This window comes from Gekko japonicus, unplaced genomic scaffold (assembly GCF_001447785.1).
Source record: "Gekko japonicus isolate JY-2015 unplaced genomic scaffold, Gekko_japonicus_V1.1 scaffold2471, whole genome shotgun sequence".
NCBI lineage: Eukaryota > Metazoa > Chordata > Lepidosauria > Squamata > Gekkonidae > Gekko > Gekko japonicus.
In genome coordinates this window covers 144,570-164,632 of record NW_015169253.1, presented here as the reverse complement: position 1 = coordinate 164,632, position 20,063 = coordinate 144,570, and the positions used below count along the sequence as shown (strand labels likewise).

General features: G+C 47.5%; 1 protein-coding gene across 1 annotated transcript in view; it reads left to right on the top strand.

The window, feature by feature from the left end:
• The window catches only part of LOC107114891, a 66,362-nt gene that overhangs the window by 24,919 nt on the left and 21,380 nt on the right, over positions 1-20,063 (top strand). The window contains exon 2 of the mRNA XM_015416497.1: positions 4,473-5,317. Within this exon, the coding sequence (XP_015271983.1) occupies positions 4,473-5,317 (845 nt within the window). The remainder of the gene's footprint in view (positions 1-4,472; positions 5,318-20,063) is intronic.

Sequence of the window (20,063 nt, the reverse complement as noted above, 5' to 3'; positions counted from 1 at the left end):
CTCTGAGAAAACTTGTGATTGACCCAAGGTCACCCAGCTGGCCGCATGTGGAGGAGAAGTGGGGAATCAAACCGGGTTCTCCCAGATTAGACTCCACACTCTTAACCACTACACCAAACTGGATGCTTTGAAGGGTGGTCTGGATGGTATTGTACCCAGCTGAGGTCCCTGTTCTCCCCAGACTCAATCCCAAATCCCACCTGAATTTAACAAAGTTTAATTCAAGGTCTGAGCTTCTGTGTGCAAAGCACACTTTTTCAAATATTTGTGCATGCACACGAAAGCTCATACCTTGAATAAACCTTTGTTGGTCTTAAAGGTGCCCCACTGGACTCTAAATCTGTTCTTTTTGTTTAATTATTTTGTACATATGTAAAATGTTTGATTATTTTGTACATATTTACTTATTTATTTCTGGCTAATTTAACTGTCAGAGTGATTCGAGAAACAGGTCTACTGGATTCAGTACTAAAGGACCTTTCTTTGGCTTAGACGTTTTAAAATTGTAAAACCTCAAGAAAATTGTGTTAATTTGCCTCTAATAAATATGGTTATGTTTGTGTATAGGGGTCGTGATGGCTCAGAGGTTAAGACGCTGAACTGCAGGCCGGAAAGTCGGTAGTTTGGCAGTTCAAGGCCCGAGTGCTGCATGACGGAGTGAGCTCCTGTCTCTGGCCCCAGCTCCTGCCAACCTAGCAGTTCAAAAGCAAGAAATTGCAAGTAGATAAATAGGTACCACTTCGGTGGGAAGGTAACGGCGTTCCGTGCGCCTCGGCATTTGGTCATGCCGGCCACATGACCACGGAAATTGTCTTCAGACAGCGCTGGCTCTTCGGCTTGGAAATAGAGATGAGCAACTGCCCCTTAGAGTCGGATTCGACTGGCTTTCGAGCAAGGGAAACCTTTACCTTTACCTAATCTTTGTGTAAATAGGGCCATGACATTTTTAATACAAATTGTACCGGGATCCTTATAAATCTAAGGCTTATGCAGATTTGACTCACAACTGAAAACACCTCATGTGAATTCACTGGTTAAAATCTGCTTTGCATTTGGTGTATCTGATACATATGAGATAAAACCAAAGAGATTTGCTGAGGCTGTAAGCCCCACTGAATAAAATGGGACTTACGAGCAGATCTGCTGAGGATTTCCCCCTAAATTTCTTTGGTTAACATGTCTGTTTTCTTTGACCAACAACTAGGGTGTGTCCATTCCTCCTTTTGGTAAACTGATCGTCCCTTGAACAAAGTTTGAGTCCAGTGGCACCTTTAAGGCCAGCAACGTTTTATCTAGGCATAAGCACACAAAAGTTTACAGACAGAATAAAATTTTGTTGGCCTTAAAGGTGCCACTGGACTCAAACTTTGTTCTGCGGCTTCAAACCAACACAGCTACCCCACCTGAATTTATGATCCTCCCTTGAGGAAATGTAAAGATTTATCTGCCTTGGAGGTGCTTTTTAGCTTAGAAGAAGGCCTCAACATTAAGCGCACCTAGGCTGTGGTCACACACACTAAATGATCCACTTTCAATCCACTTTGCCAATTCACACAATAAAAATCCAGTTGGAAAGTGCACTAAAGTGGATTGAAAGTGGATTTTTTTAGTGTGTAGATGTCAGAAGGAGAGTTGTAAGTAGATGGTCTTTCTTCTGCTGAAATCGAGAGGACTTGAACATGCTTAACTCTGAATGGATTACACCACTTGAAATGTTCCTCTTTTTCAGTCTGAGCAACAGAAGAAAGCAGTTGGACAAAATCATTATTTCCTGGCGTGAAATGCATGCAGGGGGAAAGAGCTGTGTTACATTAGCTGGACCATCAGGGACCCTTGATTAACAGCCGGTAATGGAGAGCAGAAACTGAATTTTATTAAGCAGGTAGACTTCACAAACAGCGCAGGCCGGGCGCTCCACCAGTCCACACTTCCGTTTGATCCCTGAGCCAGGATCTCCTCTCCCAAGAGCCTTACAGCAGAGCTGATGGACGCAGTAGTGGAACCTTACCCGGCTCCAAAAGAAATGCTTTGGCTTGGAAAACAAGGAAGCAAGTCGATATTGGCAAAAGAAGCCTTGAGATCTGCTTCCCGGGCATCTCCATGATCTCCGGCATGACCGTTTTGATGAAACTGTTCTTGAAGCATTCACCTGCTGACCTTGCGTGTTGTTATTGCTTCATGGTCAATGTCTGTGATAATCTTGCATGCTACTGCTTAAAGAAATAACCAGGGAAATGATTTTTTTTTCACTCTGTAGAAAAATTATTTAATTTATTTATATTTATTTTATTTATTAAGGTATTTCTACCCCGCCCTACCCCGCAAGCGGGCTCAGGGCGGCTTACAGGGGCACAAGCCCAACATAAAATACATTAAAATTCAATAAAATCACAAAATACAGTCAGTAATATACCATTTATAATAATAAAGTGCTTTAAGTTTAAGTTCCAGGTGGTCTGTAGTTGACTCTGCAGTTGGCTCCTACAAGAAATAACCCCTGCCAGCATTAGTTGTATCATACTGGCAGTATTAGTCCGTGCTAATCGGCTGGTCTTGCCGCCATGAGGTTCACCCTGCCGCCGGGCTATCAAGGGCGATCCGACTGAGATGGTATTTCCACCGTTGGTGGTGGTGGGAGCGGCGGCCCCTACATAAAGGCCTGGTGGAAGAGCTCCGTCTTACAGGCCCTGCGGAATTGCATTAGATCCCGCAGGGCCCTGATCTCCTCCGGGAGCTCATTCCACCAAGCAGGGGCCGCCACTGAGAAGGATCTAGCCCTTGTCGCAGCATAACGTGCCTCTCGGGAATCCGGAACCACTAAACGGTTCTGGGTCCCCGACCGAAGTGCTCTTGGGGGTAAGTCTGCTCAAAGCTGTTAAGTCTGCTCAAAGCTGTACTCTGGGTACAGCTCTGTTTTGAAAGTGCCCCCGGAGGTAGTTTTAGCTGTACCTGTGCGCATAATAAATAACTGTTGACCTGTGTTCCCTCTAAGCTGAGTTAGTGTGAGCTAGCTCACAGGTTTTTAGCCTCCGGCTCACACAGTTTTGTCTCAGCTCAGGAAGGAGGGCTCCAGAGCCAACTAGTTTTTGCAGGGGCCCAAACGATGGCTCACAACTTTAATGCCAGTAGCTCACAAAGTAGAATGTTTGCTCACAAGACTGCACAGCTTACAGGGAGCATTGCTCACAGGCAGTGTTCCCTCTATGCTGAGTTAGTGTGAGCTAGCTCACCGTTCCGGCTCACACATTCTTGTCTTAGCTCAGGAAGGAGGGCTCCAGAGCAAAGTGATTTATGCAGTGGCCAAATCGCCTGCTCACAACTTGAATGCCAGCAGCTCACAAAGTAGAATGTTTGCTCACAAGCAGTGTTCCCTCTAAGCTGAGTGAGTGTGAGCTAGCTCACAGTTTTTTAGCCTCCGGCTCTGGAGCAAACTAATTGATGCAGTAGCCAAATCGCTCGCTCACAACTTTAATGCCAGTAGCTCACAAAGTAGAATTTCTGCTCAAAAGACTCCACAGCTTAGAGGGAGCATTGCTGTTGACTCCTAGTGGTCTCCTTCTCAGAATTCCCGCTACATTCTCAGCCCCCCAATAAGAAACATCTCACGGTTATAGCCAAGGGTTAGAGCCCTTCTCGCCCAATAGTCTTTGCAGCCCTAGGCTGGGAGATTCATGGAGATTTGTAGGTGCAGCCTGGGGGTTGGCAGGGTTTGGGGAGGAGAGGGATCTCACTGGGACAGAAAGCTACAGAGTCCACCCTCCAAAGCAGCCTTTACCTCCAGGGAAACTGATCTCTGTTGCCTAGAGATAAGTTGCAGTTATGGGAGAACTCCCAGTCCAACCCGATCCCCGATGTGTGAGTTTCTGGACACGGGGGAACATTCGTGGTTCCCCCCCCCCCGCCCCCAGCATCCTGAAGCGATAAACACCCCAGAGGAGGTTTTCATGCATTAGTCAGGCCTGTTTTTTTCTAAGTACGTGCCAAGGAAATATCCTGGCCTTCTGAGGATTTATAGCCAGCCTGCAGGAATCCAGCTTAGGTGGGGTGCTGAGCGGGGCTTCATACAGATGAGTCACCACAAAAGGTAGAGCGAGCCACAAACGGCGCTATCGTAAGAGAGCCTGGAGCCGAGCCTGCAGCACTGCTATGCGATGCTGCCAACTATGCAAGAAATCAAACATTGCAATTGTGCTGCGAACTGCCATATATCTTTAAGAGCAGTTTACCCCTGGGAATTGTAGTCTTTAGTTAGGCATCCCAATGCATCCCTGACTGGCTGATTAACAGTCAGTGAACTGAATTAGATTACAAAAGATGTAAGAGCTCTTCTGAATGCATGTGGAACTTAATAAAAATGATTTAATTCTACTTTGGCCATGCGTTGAATCTGTCCAGAAGGCACTGTTGACTCAGCGTCAGACGGAACAGCAATTCTCTGTAGTCATCCTCTTTTCCCCCTCTATTCCTTGCAGCTGTCAAGAAAACCCCGCCGCCGGATGGCAAGGTAGTTCTAACAAACCTGAAGATCCTGTCCAGTGAAATGGCTCACGTTCAAGCCCCTTCTCCCACCACAAACTCTTTAGAGGACCCCGGATCTCCCAAAGCGAGCCTCCCGGTAGGGCGTCCGGCCGACGTGGCCATCGTAAGGGACACTCCAGTGGGAACAGTGCCCGGAGCCACCTTCCCTGCTCTCAACCCCACAGAACCCAAGTGCCATCTCCCGAGGCTAGCCAAGTTTGAATCGGAGGATTCCGGCGTGGAGTTGCCGAGCGGGCCCAACTCCCTGTCGACGCCCACCAGCTCCGTAAAGAGTTTTGTGCTCCACAGTAGAGACTCTTCCTGTGACTCAGGCGTGCTGAGTGCCTCTTCCTCTCCAGCGGCCGGCCACATGGTCATGAGAACATGCGCAGACGCCGTAGATGCCTGCTTCTGCATTCTGGACAGCAAGAACCCAGAGGAACTCTGTGAAGGGCCAGGGGGCGCGAAATCGACTTCCTCGGAGAAGCTTTGTCCTGCTGCCGCAGACCGATGTGGCTGCCCACCGGGATTTTCCGTAGAGGACGCCACGGATGGCTCAGAGGGGAGAAATCCTGAGCAGCCTTTCGATGGCGAATGTTTGGGGGACGAGCCCAGAGAAGGGGCCAACACATCCCCGCTCTCCGTCACTACGTTGGGGGAGAAAAGGCCTCCTGGCGACCGTAGCAAAGACAGCTTGGACAGCCTTCCGGAGACGCCTCTAGAAGGTCACCCCCTAAGAAGATATCCCACGAGTGACAGCTTGGATGAGTACATGGACGAATGCTGCAAGCTGAGCGAGGTAAGCACCCTGACGGCAGGGTCGTTTTGGGAGGCATCCACACGTCACCCTCTCCTGTGGGTCCTCCTCAGGGGCTTGTTGGGATATGCAGAGTCTTATCGTGCAGCCTTACGAAGAAGATCTGAAGGCCGCCAGGGGGGACAGCAGGAGGGCTGGTCGTTAGCACACCTAGATTAGGGGCTGCCCACAATTTCAAATTGTGTCCTTGCTGCCTCCTGACTGGCTCTTCTGCAGAGCTTCCTGTTCCCCCTTGTTCCTCCCGAGGGTTGCCGGGTCTCTTTGAGATGCTGGTGGGGGGATTGGGGTGTTGCCCCTGATGTGCTGACATCGCCAGAAGCAGGGGTCGTTTCCTGCAGGAGCGCACGGGAGCGGAGCTCCGGCAGTAAGGAGCCCAGGGGGGCGGGCACATGCAACAAGCCCCACCCCCTGCTCCCAGCAGCCCTCAGTCAGAGCAAGAAGCAGCCAGGTAAGTTGCAGAGCCCCCCCCATCCCCCCGGTCCAAAACAGTCCAGGGGCACCTTTAAGACCGAGTTTTATTCAGGTACAAGCTCTCCCTCCTCTGTGAGAGCAGATCTGCACATCCCCCCCCCCATAGCTAGCAATCCAAAACAGTCCAGTGGCACCTTTAAGACCAAGTTTTGTTCAGGTACAAGCTCTCCCTCCTCTGTGAGAGCAGATCTGCACATCCCCCCCCCCCATAGCTAGCAATCCAAAACAGTCCAGTGGCACCTTTAAGACCAAGTTTTGTTCAGGTAGAAGCTCTCCCTCCTCTGCGAGGACAGATCTGCGCGTCCCGTTCCCCCCCACCCCCAATAGCTAGCAATCCAAAACAGTCCAGTGGAGCCTGAGCGGTGGGCGTTGCCTTCCGACACACTTCCGGTGAAGTCAGGGGGTGTGGCGTATGCAAATAAGTTATGCTAATGAGTTATGCTAATGAGTTATGCTAATGAGCTCCTGCACCTCTTTTTTTACGAAATGACCCCTGACCAGAAGTGATGTCGTGCATCACCCGGAAGTGATGTGGGTATGTCAGGGGCAATGCTCTGGTTTTTGAGCAAAACTCTATGGTAAAATTACCCCCCATACTGTAAAGTTTTGGCCAAAAACCAGAGCGTCACCCTCCCGACGTCACCAACGGGTCCACCTCACTTCCATGGGGTGTGGTAACCCTATTCCTCTCACAGCAGTTAGCTAGACAGTTAAGGTTCTCTCTCTTCTATGTTTTATAACAGTTTGTTCTCCTTTAAATAGACCTGCTTATTTTTTCTCTAAACAGTCAGCGCTCCACTTCCTTGCATATTTCAACTCTGCCAAACAGTGCTTTCCCCTATTTTGCTTCAGTCTTTCCCAAAACTGACCTGGTTACACAGGGCTATTTTGGGGCAGGAACGCACAGGAACGGAGTTCCGGCTGGCTCTTAAATTGGCCACACCCAGCAGGAACTCATTAGCATAATAGGCCACACCCAACAGCAGGAACTCATTAGGATTGGCTACATTAGGGGTGTGTGGCCTAACATGCAAAGGAGTTCCTGCTACAAAAAAAGGCCCTGGGTTTTGACCACAAACAAGATAAACAGAATAAGAAGCAAAAGGTGGGTGTGGCTGGATGACCACACTTCTGGTAACATGGGGGTGTGGCCTAATATGCTAATGAGCGGTGCTGCCATCGGGTGTGGCCTAATATGCTAATGAGTTCCTGCCATCGGGTGTGGCCTATTATGCTAATGAGTTCCTGCTGGGCCTTTTCTACAAAACGAGCCCTGATCCTGGTATATTATTTGGATGCCATTTGAATGAGAAGTGATGCATTTTTGCAGGTCCTGCCCATATGGGCACCATTTTTCTTGCCTCACACCCCCTTTCTGTAGTTACCATCCTCTCCTCCCCACACACATGCACATTGGAGGGCTATTTTGGAGATTTAAAAAATAATAACTGACACATCACTATAACATTGTAACAATCTATTGCAATGATCTATTCATTCTCAGCTTTCCTTTTTTTTAAGTAAGCCTCTAAACCTTTTCGTTGCAGAGTCATAAGGGGAAAGGTGCAGTCCACACATAGCCCCTTATAACTCCACAAGACAAAGGAATAGAGACTTACTTTTAAAAAAAACATAAAAGGACTGTGGCAATACATTCTTATAATGTTATAACGTGGCGATGATGTAATAATTCCCATTTAAAAAAAAAAAAAAATCCCCTGGTGGAGGGGTGGGGAAATAGTGGCTCTGGGAGGCTGGGGCAAGGAAAGTAGAGGGAAAACTGCTGAGAGGACACCCCATTGTCACTGTGAATGCGTCTTCATTCAGTTTGGTGTAGTGGTTAGGAGGGCATACTCTAACCTGGGAGAACTGGGTTTGATTTCCCACTCCTCTACATGCAGCTGCTGGTGTGACCCTGTGTCAGTCACAAGTTCTCTCAGAGCTGCTCTTTCAAGAGCAGTCCCTTTTGGAGCTCTCTCAGCCCCGCCTACCTCACAGGGCGTCTGTTGTGGGGAGGGGGAGGGAAAGGAGATTGTAAGCCGCTCTGAGACGCCGAGTGAAGGGCGGGGTATAAATCCAGACTCCTCCTCCTCCTCTTCTTTCTTCTTCTTCAGCTACACAAGAATTGTCTCTGTGTGGAGGCTGCCTTACTGAACTGTGGGTGTTTGAAAATGGTTGCTGCGCTAGATTTCATTTATCTGCTGGTGTTCCTTTGAACTGTTTCCTTCCGTGCTCCTAGTGATGGAGCACATGGGTTCCTTCTGATAGTATACATGTGGACCTCCCTGCTGCTTTTGGCCTGCTTTCCCCCAACCTAAATAACAATTAGCACGTCAGGGAAAGTTTCGTTCTTGAAGAGCATGGCCTCACCTCCAGCGTTCAACCTGAGTGGTGAAAGAACGGAAAAGAGGCGAATCTGAGCAAGAGGGTCTTCTCCTAAAACCATTCTGATATCTGAGCATAGCAAACCACAGCGATATCGCATTACTATTCACCGAGGGCATATTATGCAGAGTGGAAATACCATGAAACCGCGGCCGACGTTCTGATCTGCCCAGCCCATGCTGGAGGATACAAAACAGTCTGGGGAGAAGTCGTGCGATTGCATCACTTAGATGAAATTCCAGTACCAAGCTAACTGTCAAGATGAAAAACGGAGACTTCTGCTCCCCGAAGCAAGTTTTAAACAATCTGCCTTTCTGTATCGAAAGAAGTATAAATGAGCAGTTGAAGGGACAGCTTTGACCCTAAGCTCCTTTCTCTGGAAACTGGTGGAGGGTCTCTAAAGGGGAAGGGTTCTGGGCGTGGTCTGGGGGGATCTTGTTTCTGATGTCCAAACTGGTACCTCCTTTTAACCCCCAAACCTCAGTGCCATAAAGACTTTGAAGGTTAATCATGTTTCTCCAAAATGTCTAAAATGGGCAGAATCTTATTACTGCTATTAAACCACCTTGAACAGGACTCTAAAGAGGCAGTATCCTAAATATATATCCTAAATAAATAACTTCCAGAACTAAGAAAGCTTCAAGTGTAGCTTATTCTCATTTCATTTTAAGAGGCTGAATATTGATTGGACCAGTCTCCAGAACAGGAAGACAATCTCCACAGCTGCTGTGCGATCTCTCTTGTTTAGAGGAAAATCTGTTTGTCTTTTGACTTCTTCTCCTGGGATTTAATATGATCCCAGGTGTTAAGTCCGATGCTTAACAAAATAGTCAGAGAGTGATTTCAGCAAAACTCTGGTTTATTCAGCTCGACGATCACTTCTCTAACACGGTACAACTCTTCTGATAGCCCGAACAGCTATTCCATTGCAGCTGCTCGGTATTTAAACATTCCGGGCTAATGTAGCCACTCCTACTATACAGTTATCAACCTATCAGGTTGAGCGCATAAGGGACCAATCAGAGTCTTTCCCGCTTATATACATTTGAACCTGATTGGTCGCATTAGTCTTGGACTTCAATCCCTGTTCAAGACGAAGCTTAACATTGCTTCCCTATGAGATGTTTCACATTACATCTTAACGTATTCATGGCAGCTTCTGAATACATTACACCAGGCCAGCTATACTATACTTATCTCGGTTCATAGATATAGCCAACAAAAAGGGTATTCGTACTAAATTGGAGCTTGAACGGAAACTAGGTTCTACTATACCATGGTTCTTTTATCTACAGCTGAGTCATTTGCTTAATCAAATGGATATAACGAGCGTAATGACTAAACCTCACACTGATTTAGAATTACGAATACGAGATTACGATTCACAAAACAAGGGACTTATCTCAAAATTGTATACCATGCTGATTAAAGGCTCGTGTTCCAAATCCCTACCATATCAAAAAGCTTGGCAAAAAGATACCACAAAAACACTCACGGATGAAATATGGGGGGAAATTTGGAACTCTACCAGTTTCAAAACCAAGGTGATATCTGTTAGGCTTCAAAACTTGAAGATAATGACTCGGTGGTATGCTATACCGCGAAAGCTTTCATATGTTTCTACAAATCATTCCCCAATGTGTTGGAAGGAATGGCAGCACATTGGAGACTTTGCACATTGCTGGTGGCAGTGCCCAGAAATAAAAAAATTTTGGACAGAGGTGTTGAATATTATCCAAAAGATCACCTCAATTCATGTTCCGCTATCTCCAGAAATCTTGTTTTTAAATGTTTGGCCTAAAGATCTACGAACTAGACCACATAAAGCTACGGTGGAAGTCATGTTTGCATCGTACTGGAAAGCTAATAAAGCCCCTAGTATTGAGGTGTGGTTTAAGAAATTATGGAGCCATTATTTAATGGATGCAGTCACAAATAAAATAAATTTCTTATTTCAAAAGCCAACTCTAACAATCTTCACAGATAAATGGTACCCGGTCCTTGACTACTTTTCTCAACAACAATTCATCTCTTCTGATTGGGCACACTATCACAAATGGATTTAAAGACTGAAAGTTTGTATTACTGCTTTGAAATTCTTTTCTTTTCTGTTCTCTTTTGTTTCATTTATTTATTTATTGTTCTAGTTTAATATATATTTTCAAGGAGGTAAAATACTTATGCTACATCAGACAGAATAAATACATCTCCGAAAATTGAAAACATACCCTGTATGTATAAGAGCTGTTAAGTTATAGTTTATACATTGTGCTATATTCACTTCTTAGCGGTTATGTAAATACTTGTTATAGCAATGTTAACATTATTTACAAAAATTAATAAAAATATAAATATTGCACTAGGTTTGGTTTCAAATAGAGGAAAACAGTTTTAGACAGCCACCTGCCAACTGAGTGTAGATTTCCAAACTTCTATGAGAGTTTCCCAAGTTTTAACAAACACTGGTTTGAATCGTCTCCTGCCTTTTTTACATTTTAAACAATCCACAAGAATAACACACAGACCCAAGACAGTCTAGTATTGTTAAATAGTAGGTTCCATGGATGAACAGGCTGGAGTAGAGTGATCAGCTCAACTTTATTTGTGATTTCGGCAAGAGCAAGAGAAGACCCCAGAGCCTCAGTTCTGTTAGATAGCCTGCAGTTGCCACGCCCAAACACACCCCACTCCCAGTGATAGGCTGTTTACATAACATTACTACTAGATTGGTTACTTTCAGAATCCTGGCCGGCTATTGTTCTTGTGCTTCAAGCTCAGCCAGTCTCTGGGGTGATTCAGTCAGGAATGATTCAGTCCCAGTACACAACAAGTATGAAAATATATATACAGATGTGTGTTAGATGCCCTAGCACACGTCTGTATATATATTTTTCATACTAGACCATTTTTACAGTTTGCCAGACCTTTTGAATCCATTCCTCGATTGAAAGATTCTTAGGGACTTGCCAGATTTTTTTTGGCTGTTATCATTTTCGTGGCGCTTGACCGATCAGTAGTCATTGAGGATGGGAACAACATTCTGCCAGTATCCTAGCAACACTATTTCAGGTTTTTGTTTGTTGGTTTTGGGGTTTTTTGCCATCAAGTTGCAGCCAACTTAGGGGGACCCTGTAGGGCAGTGGTGGCGAACCTATGGCAGGGGTGCCAGAGGTGGCGCTCAGAGCCCTCTCTTTGGGCACGCGTGCCATCGCCCCAGCCAGGCCCAGACCGTCATTAAAGTGTCGAATTCTCTGCTAAATAATTTAAAGTAAATGAAAGTATTTGGGATTGCTTTCCTTACTTTGTTTGGATCATCTTAAGTTAATGTATGGGTTGTTTTTTCTAAAGTAAAACCTCCGTATTCGGGTTAAATTGCCGTGTTGGCACTTTGCGATCAATAAGTGGGTTTTGGGTCGCACTTTGGGCACTCGGTCTCCAAAAGGTTCGCCATCACTGCTGTAGGGTTTTCGAGGCAAGAGGCGAACAGAGGTGGTTTGCCATTGCCTGCCTCTGCGTAGCAACCCTGGACTTCCATGGTGTTCTGCCCTCCAAGGAGTAACCAGGGGACCAATTCTGCTTCGTTTCCAAGATCTGATGAGCTTGGGTTCGTCTGGGCCGTCCAGGTCAAGGCAAGAGACGAACAGAGGTGATTTGTCATTGCCCGACTCTGCGTAGCGACCCTGGTATTCCTTGGTGTTCTCCCATCCATGTACCAACCAGGGGCAGCCTTGCTTAGTTTCCAGGAACTAATGAGATCGGGGTAGCCTGGGCCATCCAAGTCAGTTTTTTTAGGTAATGATATACCAGTTGTTTGTTCTGCTTCAGTTAAAGGTAAAGGTCTCCCTTGCCCGAAAGCCAGTCGAGTCCGACTCTAGGGTTGCGGTGCTCATCTCCGTTTCCAAGCCGAAGAGCCAGCGCTGTCCGAAGATGTTTCCGTGGTCATGTGGCCGGCATGACTAAACACCGAGGCGCAATGAACGCTGTTCCCTTCCCACCGAAGTGGTCCCTATTCATCTACTTGCAATTTCTTGCTTTCGAACGGCTAGGTTGGCAGGAGCTGGGGCCAGAGACGGGACCTCACTCCGTCATGCGGCACACTCGGGTCTCGAACTGCTGAACGACCGGACCTTCCACAGCCTGCAGTTCAGCGTCTTAACCACTCGAGCCACCGCAGCTCTTATTCCAAGATGCTGAGGCTGGCATACATACATACATAGCTCTTCCCTCCTCCATTTTATCCTCACGACAACCTTGTGAGGTAGGTTAGGCTGAGAGAGAACGGCAGATCTAAAGCGGTGATGGGAAGCGGGAATTTGAAGCTGGGTTTCCCCCAGTCCTGGTTGAATACTCGGACCACCACAAAAAGACCGATCCTCATACAGTCAGTTTTGAAGGATAAGGATGGCGTGGCTGGCTGTTCGAGATACGGATGCCAAGCGTGCCCGCTGGGGTAGTCCTAATTCTCTCACTTTGTGCATAAGGGAGTGAGTAATTCAGGTTTTGTCAAGGGCTGACCAGTGCATGTGAATGGGCTCTCAGAACAGGCACCACATGTAGAACATGCATGTTAGCTCCAGCACAAATGCTTTTCCCCACAGCATTCTGGCACATTCATCTTGGAGTTCTCAAATGATGCGCATTAATCAGCCTTCGAGGTTCCTATCGCTCAGTTGCCTCTTGGGGTGAATAAACATCAAGGTTTGCAGTCAAAACTGGGGAATCCATCTAAGCTTTGTGAATGCCTTTCCACATTCCTTTCATGGGTCACGGAGGGGCCCACATGAGCCCCATGGCTTGCTCACAAGGCTGTAACTCCTTCAGGGGGCGTGTGAGGATGACTCCAAGGGGGTAACGGGAGCGCCTTCTAAACGTTTCCCACTATTCAGTTCCTTCCCTCAGATTTCAGCCACAGTGTATTCAGATCCAATTGTGTGCGTGTGTGTGTGGGGGAGAATTTGCGAACACCCACAAGTGGATAAAGACGCCTAATTCACTCCTGTCTGGAGCAGCGACCATGTTCTAGAAGATGCCATGTGACCGTCCGTCCTTCCCCAAACAAGAGAAAGCTGAAACCACTCGCTCATCCTTTCCCTTTAGATTTGTTCCCAGAAGACTGAATTTTAATGTACTTCTGAGCATATTGTACTTCAGGCTACGTGTACTTAGGGGCTGTCAAGACACGACCAACTTATGGTCCTGTGCAGGGGGTTGGACTAGATGACCTCCAAAGTCCCTTTCAACTCTAACATCCTATGATTCTAAGCCCCAGCAAATACTGGCCCTGCTGAGCTTCCAACATCTGATAAGACCGCAGCTCCATAACTTCAGTTAAAACTCTTGTCTAAAAACTGGATACTACTGGACGTGATCGCCGCATATGGAGATAATCAAAGGATTTCTCTCTGCATTTTCAGCATCCATGCCCTTTATCTTTACACACTTTGTATAATTTATGTAATGTTAAATACCACATGTATAGATCTTTCTGTGTGATCTGCGGATTTGAGTAGAATCTGCTTTTCTTTTGGCTTTTTTTTGGGGGGGTGGGGTAGGGTTAAATGTTATACCAATCAATCATGTTCAGTAAAGAAAAAGAAAAAGTATGTCATCAGATATGAATTCTGCCAAAGTTTTTGGAAAGACCTCTCTGCAACCCACCTTATGGTTCAGGAATGCGTTTTCTTTATTTTTTTCATCATTTCAAAGGTTGGCAGAAGAATAATCTCCCTTCAGGAATTGTATAATGAACTTCTGGATTTGCAGAGTTTGTTTTCCACTTGCAAGATTCTGCTTCCCTTATGACAGCCCCTTGTTAAGGAAAGCCTGGCAGTGCTTTGCTCCTGCTAAGCTGTGGAGTCTTGTGCGCAAAAATTCTACTTTGTGAGCTCCTGGCATTAAAGCTGTGAGAGAAGCGATTTCGATACTGCATAAATTAGCTTGCTCTGGAGCCATCCTTCCTGAGCTTAGACAAAAATGTGTGAGCTGGAGGCTAGAAAACCATGAGCTAGCTCACACTAACTCACCTTAGGGGGAAACACCGGTTTGGTGTTACCAGGAGTCATTTTGTAGAAAAAGAGGTGCAGGAGCTCATTAGCACAACTAGTTTGAATCGGCAAAAGGAAACTGGGCCGCCAAATAACACAGTGGCTAGAGACCGTAAAAGTCGACACCAGCCTGAGTATGGAACGACTCAAAGAAACGGTACAAGATCAGAAAACATGGAGAGAGCTGGCCCACAGAATCGCCAACAGTCAGACACGACTGTAAGGCTAACAACAACGGTATCCTCTTCTCTTCAGCCTTATGAAACTTTTGATTTTCAGATATTAGCATTTGCCTTCTGGGTACAGCTGCACTGGTTGTTTTGGCTATCTCCACCTGAAAAGCAGAAGGGTCCGGCCCTCGGAATACGACGGGATAGATAAAGTGTGCGCATGGAAATGGACCGCTTTGCTAGGAACACTGAAAAACAGGAAGGGCCGGGATTGTTCGGTACATTTCGCTATCTCATCCGGTGTGTTATCTTGAACTGTTTTCCATTAACTGCTGCGATTAGTAGATGCAGGATGTTTCTTTGGCGAGGGATGATGCCCATGAAGGATTCAGTTGCAACAGCTTTTCTCCCCTTGTGTGAGGGGGGGTCTCTGTTTGGCTGTTACGAGTAACCAGGAGGACCACCATGGCTCAAGAACACATGAAGCCACTTTACACGGGCCAGACCAGTGGGCCATCAAGGTACAGAATCATAGAATCACAGAGTTGGAAAGGGCCATACAGGCCATACAGAGCATCCCTGACAAGTGATTGTCCCGTCCAGGGCTATTTTGGGGCAGGAACGCACAGGAACGGAGTTCCGGCTGGCTCCCAAGTTGGCCACGCCCAGCAGGAACTCATTAGCATAATAGGCCACACCCAACAGCAGAGACTCATTAGGATTGGCTACATTAGGGGTGTGTGGGCTAACATGCAAAGGAGTTCCTGCTACAAAAAAAAGGCCCTGGGTTTTGATAACAAACAATGTAAACAGAATAAGAAGCAAAAGGTGGGTGTGGCTGGATGACCACACTTCTGGTAACATGGGGCTGTGGCCTAATGTGCTAATGAGCTGTGCTGTCTGGGGTATGGCCCAATAGGCTAATGAGTTTCTGCTGTTGGGTGTGGCCTATTATGCTAATTAGTTCCTGCTGGGCTTTTTCTACAAAGAAAGCCCTGGTCCCATCGGTGCTTAAAGACTGGAAGCCCAATCAAAACATCCATGACAAAAAGGACAAAGAGTCAACAAAAATATATATACAACATTGTTTACTATTATAGTAGCGATTCGCTAGAAAAGTCTCTTCTATTTCCCTCCTCCCGTGAACTCTCACCTTTGGTTGCTTAAAGACTGCCAGTGAGGGGGAGCTCACCAGCTGATTCCACTGTTGCACGACTCTTACTGTCAAAGGTTTTTTTCCCTAAGATCCAGCTGGTACCTTCCTGCCCTTAACTCAAACCCATTCTTGTGAGTCCCATCCTCTGCTGCCAACAGGAACAGCTCCTTGCCCTCCTCCAAGTGGCAGCCCTTCGAATCCTTTAAGAGACCAATCCTGTCCCCCCCCTCCACCTCCTCTTCTCCAGACTGAACATTCCCAGGTCCCTCCGCCTTTCCTCGTAGGGCTTTTTGGTCTCCAGGCCCCCCCAATCATCCTTGTGGCTCTCCTCTGCATCCGCTCCATTCTGTCCACATCTTTTTTGAATTGAGGCCTCCAGAACTGCACACAATACTCCAATGCAGTGTACTGCGGGGTTATGACATCTTGCGATTTGGATGTTATCCCTCTGTTGATACACACACCAAGATCCATATTCTCTACTCAGACCGGTCCAACACATCACCTAGTACACAATACTTATAACTGGAGATGCTGGGGATTGAACCTGGGACCTTCTGCATGCAAAGCAGAAGCTCTTTCCACTGAGCCATGGGCCTTCCTACTAGACTGGAATGCCTCCACTCACCTGGAGCTACCTTATACTGAGCCGGTGCTCCTCAGAAGAGCAGGGGTCACGCTCTTATGGGCCACCCCGAAGCAGTTTTGCAGGCATAGCTGAGCCAATGCCCCCTCTAAGCTGTGGAGTCCTGTGAGCAAAAATTCTACTTTGTGAGCCACTGGCATTAAAGATGTGAGCGAGCGATTTGACCGCTGCATCAATTAGTTTGCTCTGGAGCCCTCCTTCCCGAGCGAAGACAAAAACGTGTGAGCCGGCGGCTAAAAAACGGTGAGCTGGCTCACACTAACTCAGCTCAGAGGGAACCCTGGCTAAGACCCGAGGCCTGACGCATCACACCCTTTGGGCGTCTGCTGACGTCCAGATTTAGTTCTGTCAGGGGATTGTGGAACTGTGCTCATACCGTTTGGGTCACACACACAAAATCTCCTGTGAAGGATCAAGCTCAGGAGAAATTGGCCCCAGCACTTTCCAGGAGAAGCCGTCTATGCACAATGCTGCAGGCTGGCTGGCTCTTCCCTCCTCTGGCAGTTTTCAGTTTGCTCCACCGAGAGGGAGGGGAAAGTGCTAAAGGCTCCCCCCTACGTCACTGCTTGTGGGGTGAACCATCCCATCAGCCCCCACGGCACACAGGTGGTGGTGGGGTGAGTGCAAGGTGCAAGGCAAATCTACAGGAGTGAATGGCAGCGAGATGGGAAGGGACCGTGCGAAATGGCCGGCCGTGAGCTAACAGTGCGATCCCAAACAGAGCAGCATCCTTCTAAGCCCACTGAAGCCAACAGACGTAAACCAAAATATGTCATTCTTCTGACAATGCACTCCCCCCCAAGGGTGCCCCGTGTATCTGTGTGTGTCCTCTCAACTGGCTGACCACATACAGCGTGCACAGCAGAAACGTCCCAACTACTCAGCCTCTTCCGCAGGCTTGGTATACTCGGCCGGCCTCTGGCTGATTCCATGACCCGGGATGCTGAGACCCTCCTGCCAATGTGGGTATCCCAGATGGCTGCAGTACGGTGAGCTACGGTAACACCAGACCGGTGTTTCCCCCTAAGATCAGGGGTCATTTCCTGCAGGAGCGCACAGGAGCAGAGCTCCGGCAGTAAGGAGCCCAGGGGGCGGGCACAGGCAACAAGCCCCGCCCCCTGCCCCCAGCAGCCTTCAGTCAGAGCAAGAAGCAGCCAGGTAAGTTGCAGAGCCCCCCCGGCCCGCCTTCAGGTACGAGCTCTCCCTCCTCTGTGAGGGCAGATCTGTGTGTCCCCCTCCCACATAGTTAGCAATCCAAAACAGTCCAGTGGCACCTTTAAGACCAAGTTTTATTCAAGTACAAGCTCTCCCTCCTCTGCTAGGGCAGATCTGCACGTCCCCCCCTCCCAATAGCTAGCCATCCAAAACAGTCCAGTGGAGCCTGAGCGGTGGGTGAGGTCAGGGGGTGTGGCATATGCAAAAAAGTTATGCTAATGAGCTCCTGAACCTCTTTTTCTACTAAATGACCCCCGAATAGCAGAACAAGAGAAGCACCCAGTTTCAATTGCGGAAGGCCATTCTCCTCACCCTCCCGGCCCCAATCCGAAACAAAGCTTTGCCTGTTGCCTTTTACTAATTTTGGGGGATCCGTGCCCTTCATTGCATCGTTTTCAGCCTAATGCTTCCTGAGCCTGTTGTCCATCAGTATTCCACAGTTTTTTGTTCCAAAACCCAGAAAGGGACAGAGCCAGTTTGGTGTAGTGGTTAGTTGTGAGCAAGCAATTTGGCTACTGCATACATTAGTTTGCTCTGGTGCTATCCTTCCTGAGCTAAGACAGAGATGTGTGAGCTTAAAAACTGTGAGCTAGTTCACACTAACTCAGCTTAGAGGGAACACTGTTCACAGGGTGTCTGTTGTGAGGAGGGGAAGGGAAAGGAGTTTGTAAACCACTCTGAGACTCCTTCGTGTAGTGATGGGTGGGATAAAAATCCAATCTCCCCCCCCTCCTTCTTCTTCGTGGCACGGGGCACAGCAGTTCCCCAAATTCAGAGCTGTACCAAAGTGTAACATATGGCCAGGTATTCTCCTCTGCCTCCTCAGTTTTCACTGTGTGCTGGAGCCACCCAAAACCAACACGGATCCCTTCTGTTTGCAAAACAAAATGTTTTGAGGACTCAGTGTATAGAAACAGAAGTCCTGATTGAAGGGGACTATTTTGCAACCATTTGGGTTGTTAGCAGCACAATAGCAGTATCGAGAGGGGGAACTGAACAGTAGGCTTCGATATCGACCCGTCTCGCATGGGTTTAAGTTTATCCTAAAACTTTGCCTTTTGGTATTAGTTCACTCCTGTTCTGGGCTGTTTGGATAAACAGTGTCCTTCGTATTGATGACACAGTTCTGCCAATCAGGAACCACGAAACCGTGCTGTCCAACTGAGCAGAGCAGACTGCCACGCGGTGCCAGTTTAGACGTGGCAGCCACATGGCATGGCATGCCTCTTTCCCCCCCAGGAGTTTGGCTTTATTGAAAAGCCTCCTTGGTTGGCTGTGAATCGGAGCAGAGGATTGGCAGAAGGGCTCAGCCCTGCCTCTTCTCGCCTTATATTTCTGGTTTCGGTCGCTGGAGGGGAAAAATGGGGGAATCCCTGTCTTTCCCACTGCGGGCTGGGATGGTTCTGAACGGTCAGATGGCAGGCGCAGTTCAGCAGCCCTTCCGGGGAAAAGGTTCAAAGCGGCAAGGAAAGGGTTAAGCAACCTTTCGACCCTTCCTCTTGCCCACCTCTGGCCGCAAACCTGGCTGCATTATGAAGCAGGAGATTCCAAACCCCATGGGGAAAAGAGCATTGCCAACATCCAGGTAGAGTCAAACAACAAATATATACACTGCAAAAACCTTTTTTTTATAAGTTAAAGTGTTCTATATGTTCCATCTTGTACAGTGCATTGTGTATTATTCATAATATTCTAAAACAGGTATGTATTCATTACATGCAATATCAACAATAATAATCAGTTTGTACAATCTAATAAGAGCTGCGGTGGCTCAAGGGGTTAAGACGCTGAACTGCAGGCTGTGGAAGGTCGGTAGTTCAGCAGTTCGAGACCCGGGTTGCCGCATGACGGAGTGAGCTCCCATCTCTAGTTCCAGCTCCTGCCAACCTAGCAGTTCGAAAGCAAGAAATTGCAAGTAGATAAATAGGTACCACTTCGGTGGGAAGGTCACAGCGTTCCGTGCGGTGTTTAGTCATGCCGGCCACATGACCACGGAAATGTCTTCGGACAGCGCTGGCTCTTCGGCTTTGAAACGGAGATGAGCACCGCAACCCTAGAGTCGGATTCGACTGGCTTTCGAGCAAGGGAAACCTTTACCTTTACCTTTACCTTACAATCTAATAGCTACCAGTCAATTTACCTCCTTTTTACACAATCAACCCCAACGGGAGTTTCTAGAATTGTACACCCGCTTCTCCTCGCTTGAAAGTCTTCTAAAGGGGGAAGTTTCCTTTTGTGGTTACATTGAAGTTTAAATTGATGTTTGTTGCTGGTCCTACAAAAGGCCCATTAAGCAGCTGACAATCATAGACTGAGTGCTCCTGTCTTTCTCAAGGCTGCCCTTTATTATGGATAATACACAATGCGCTTTATAAGATGGAACGTATAGAACACTTTAACTTATAAAAAAGGTCTTCTAACACTTCAGTTCGAGTTTCCACAACTTCCAAGTAGGGCCTGGAGCTCTCCCAGAATTACACCTGCTGTCCAGATTACAGAGCTCAGTTCCTCTGGAGCAAATGGCTTGTTTGGAGGGTTGGCCGTAGGGCTTTATACCCTACTGAGGCTCCTCCCCTCCCCAAAACCTGCCGTGCCCCAGGCTCTACCCCCCAAATCTCCAGGAATTTCCCAACCTGGAGCT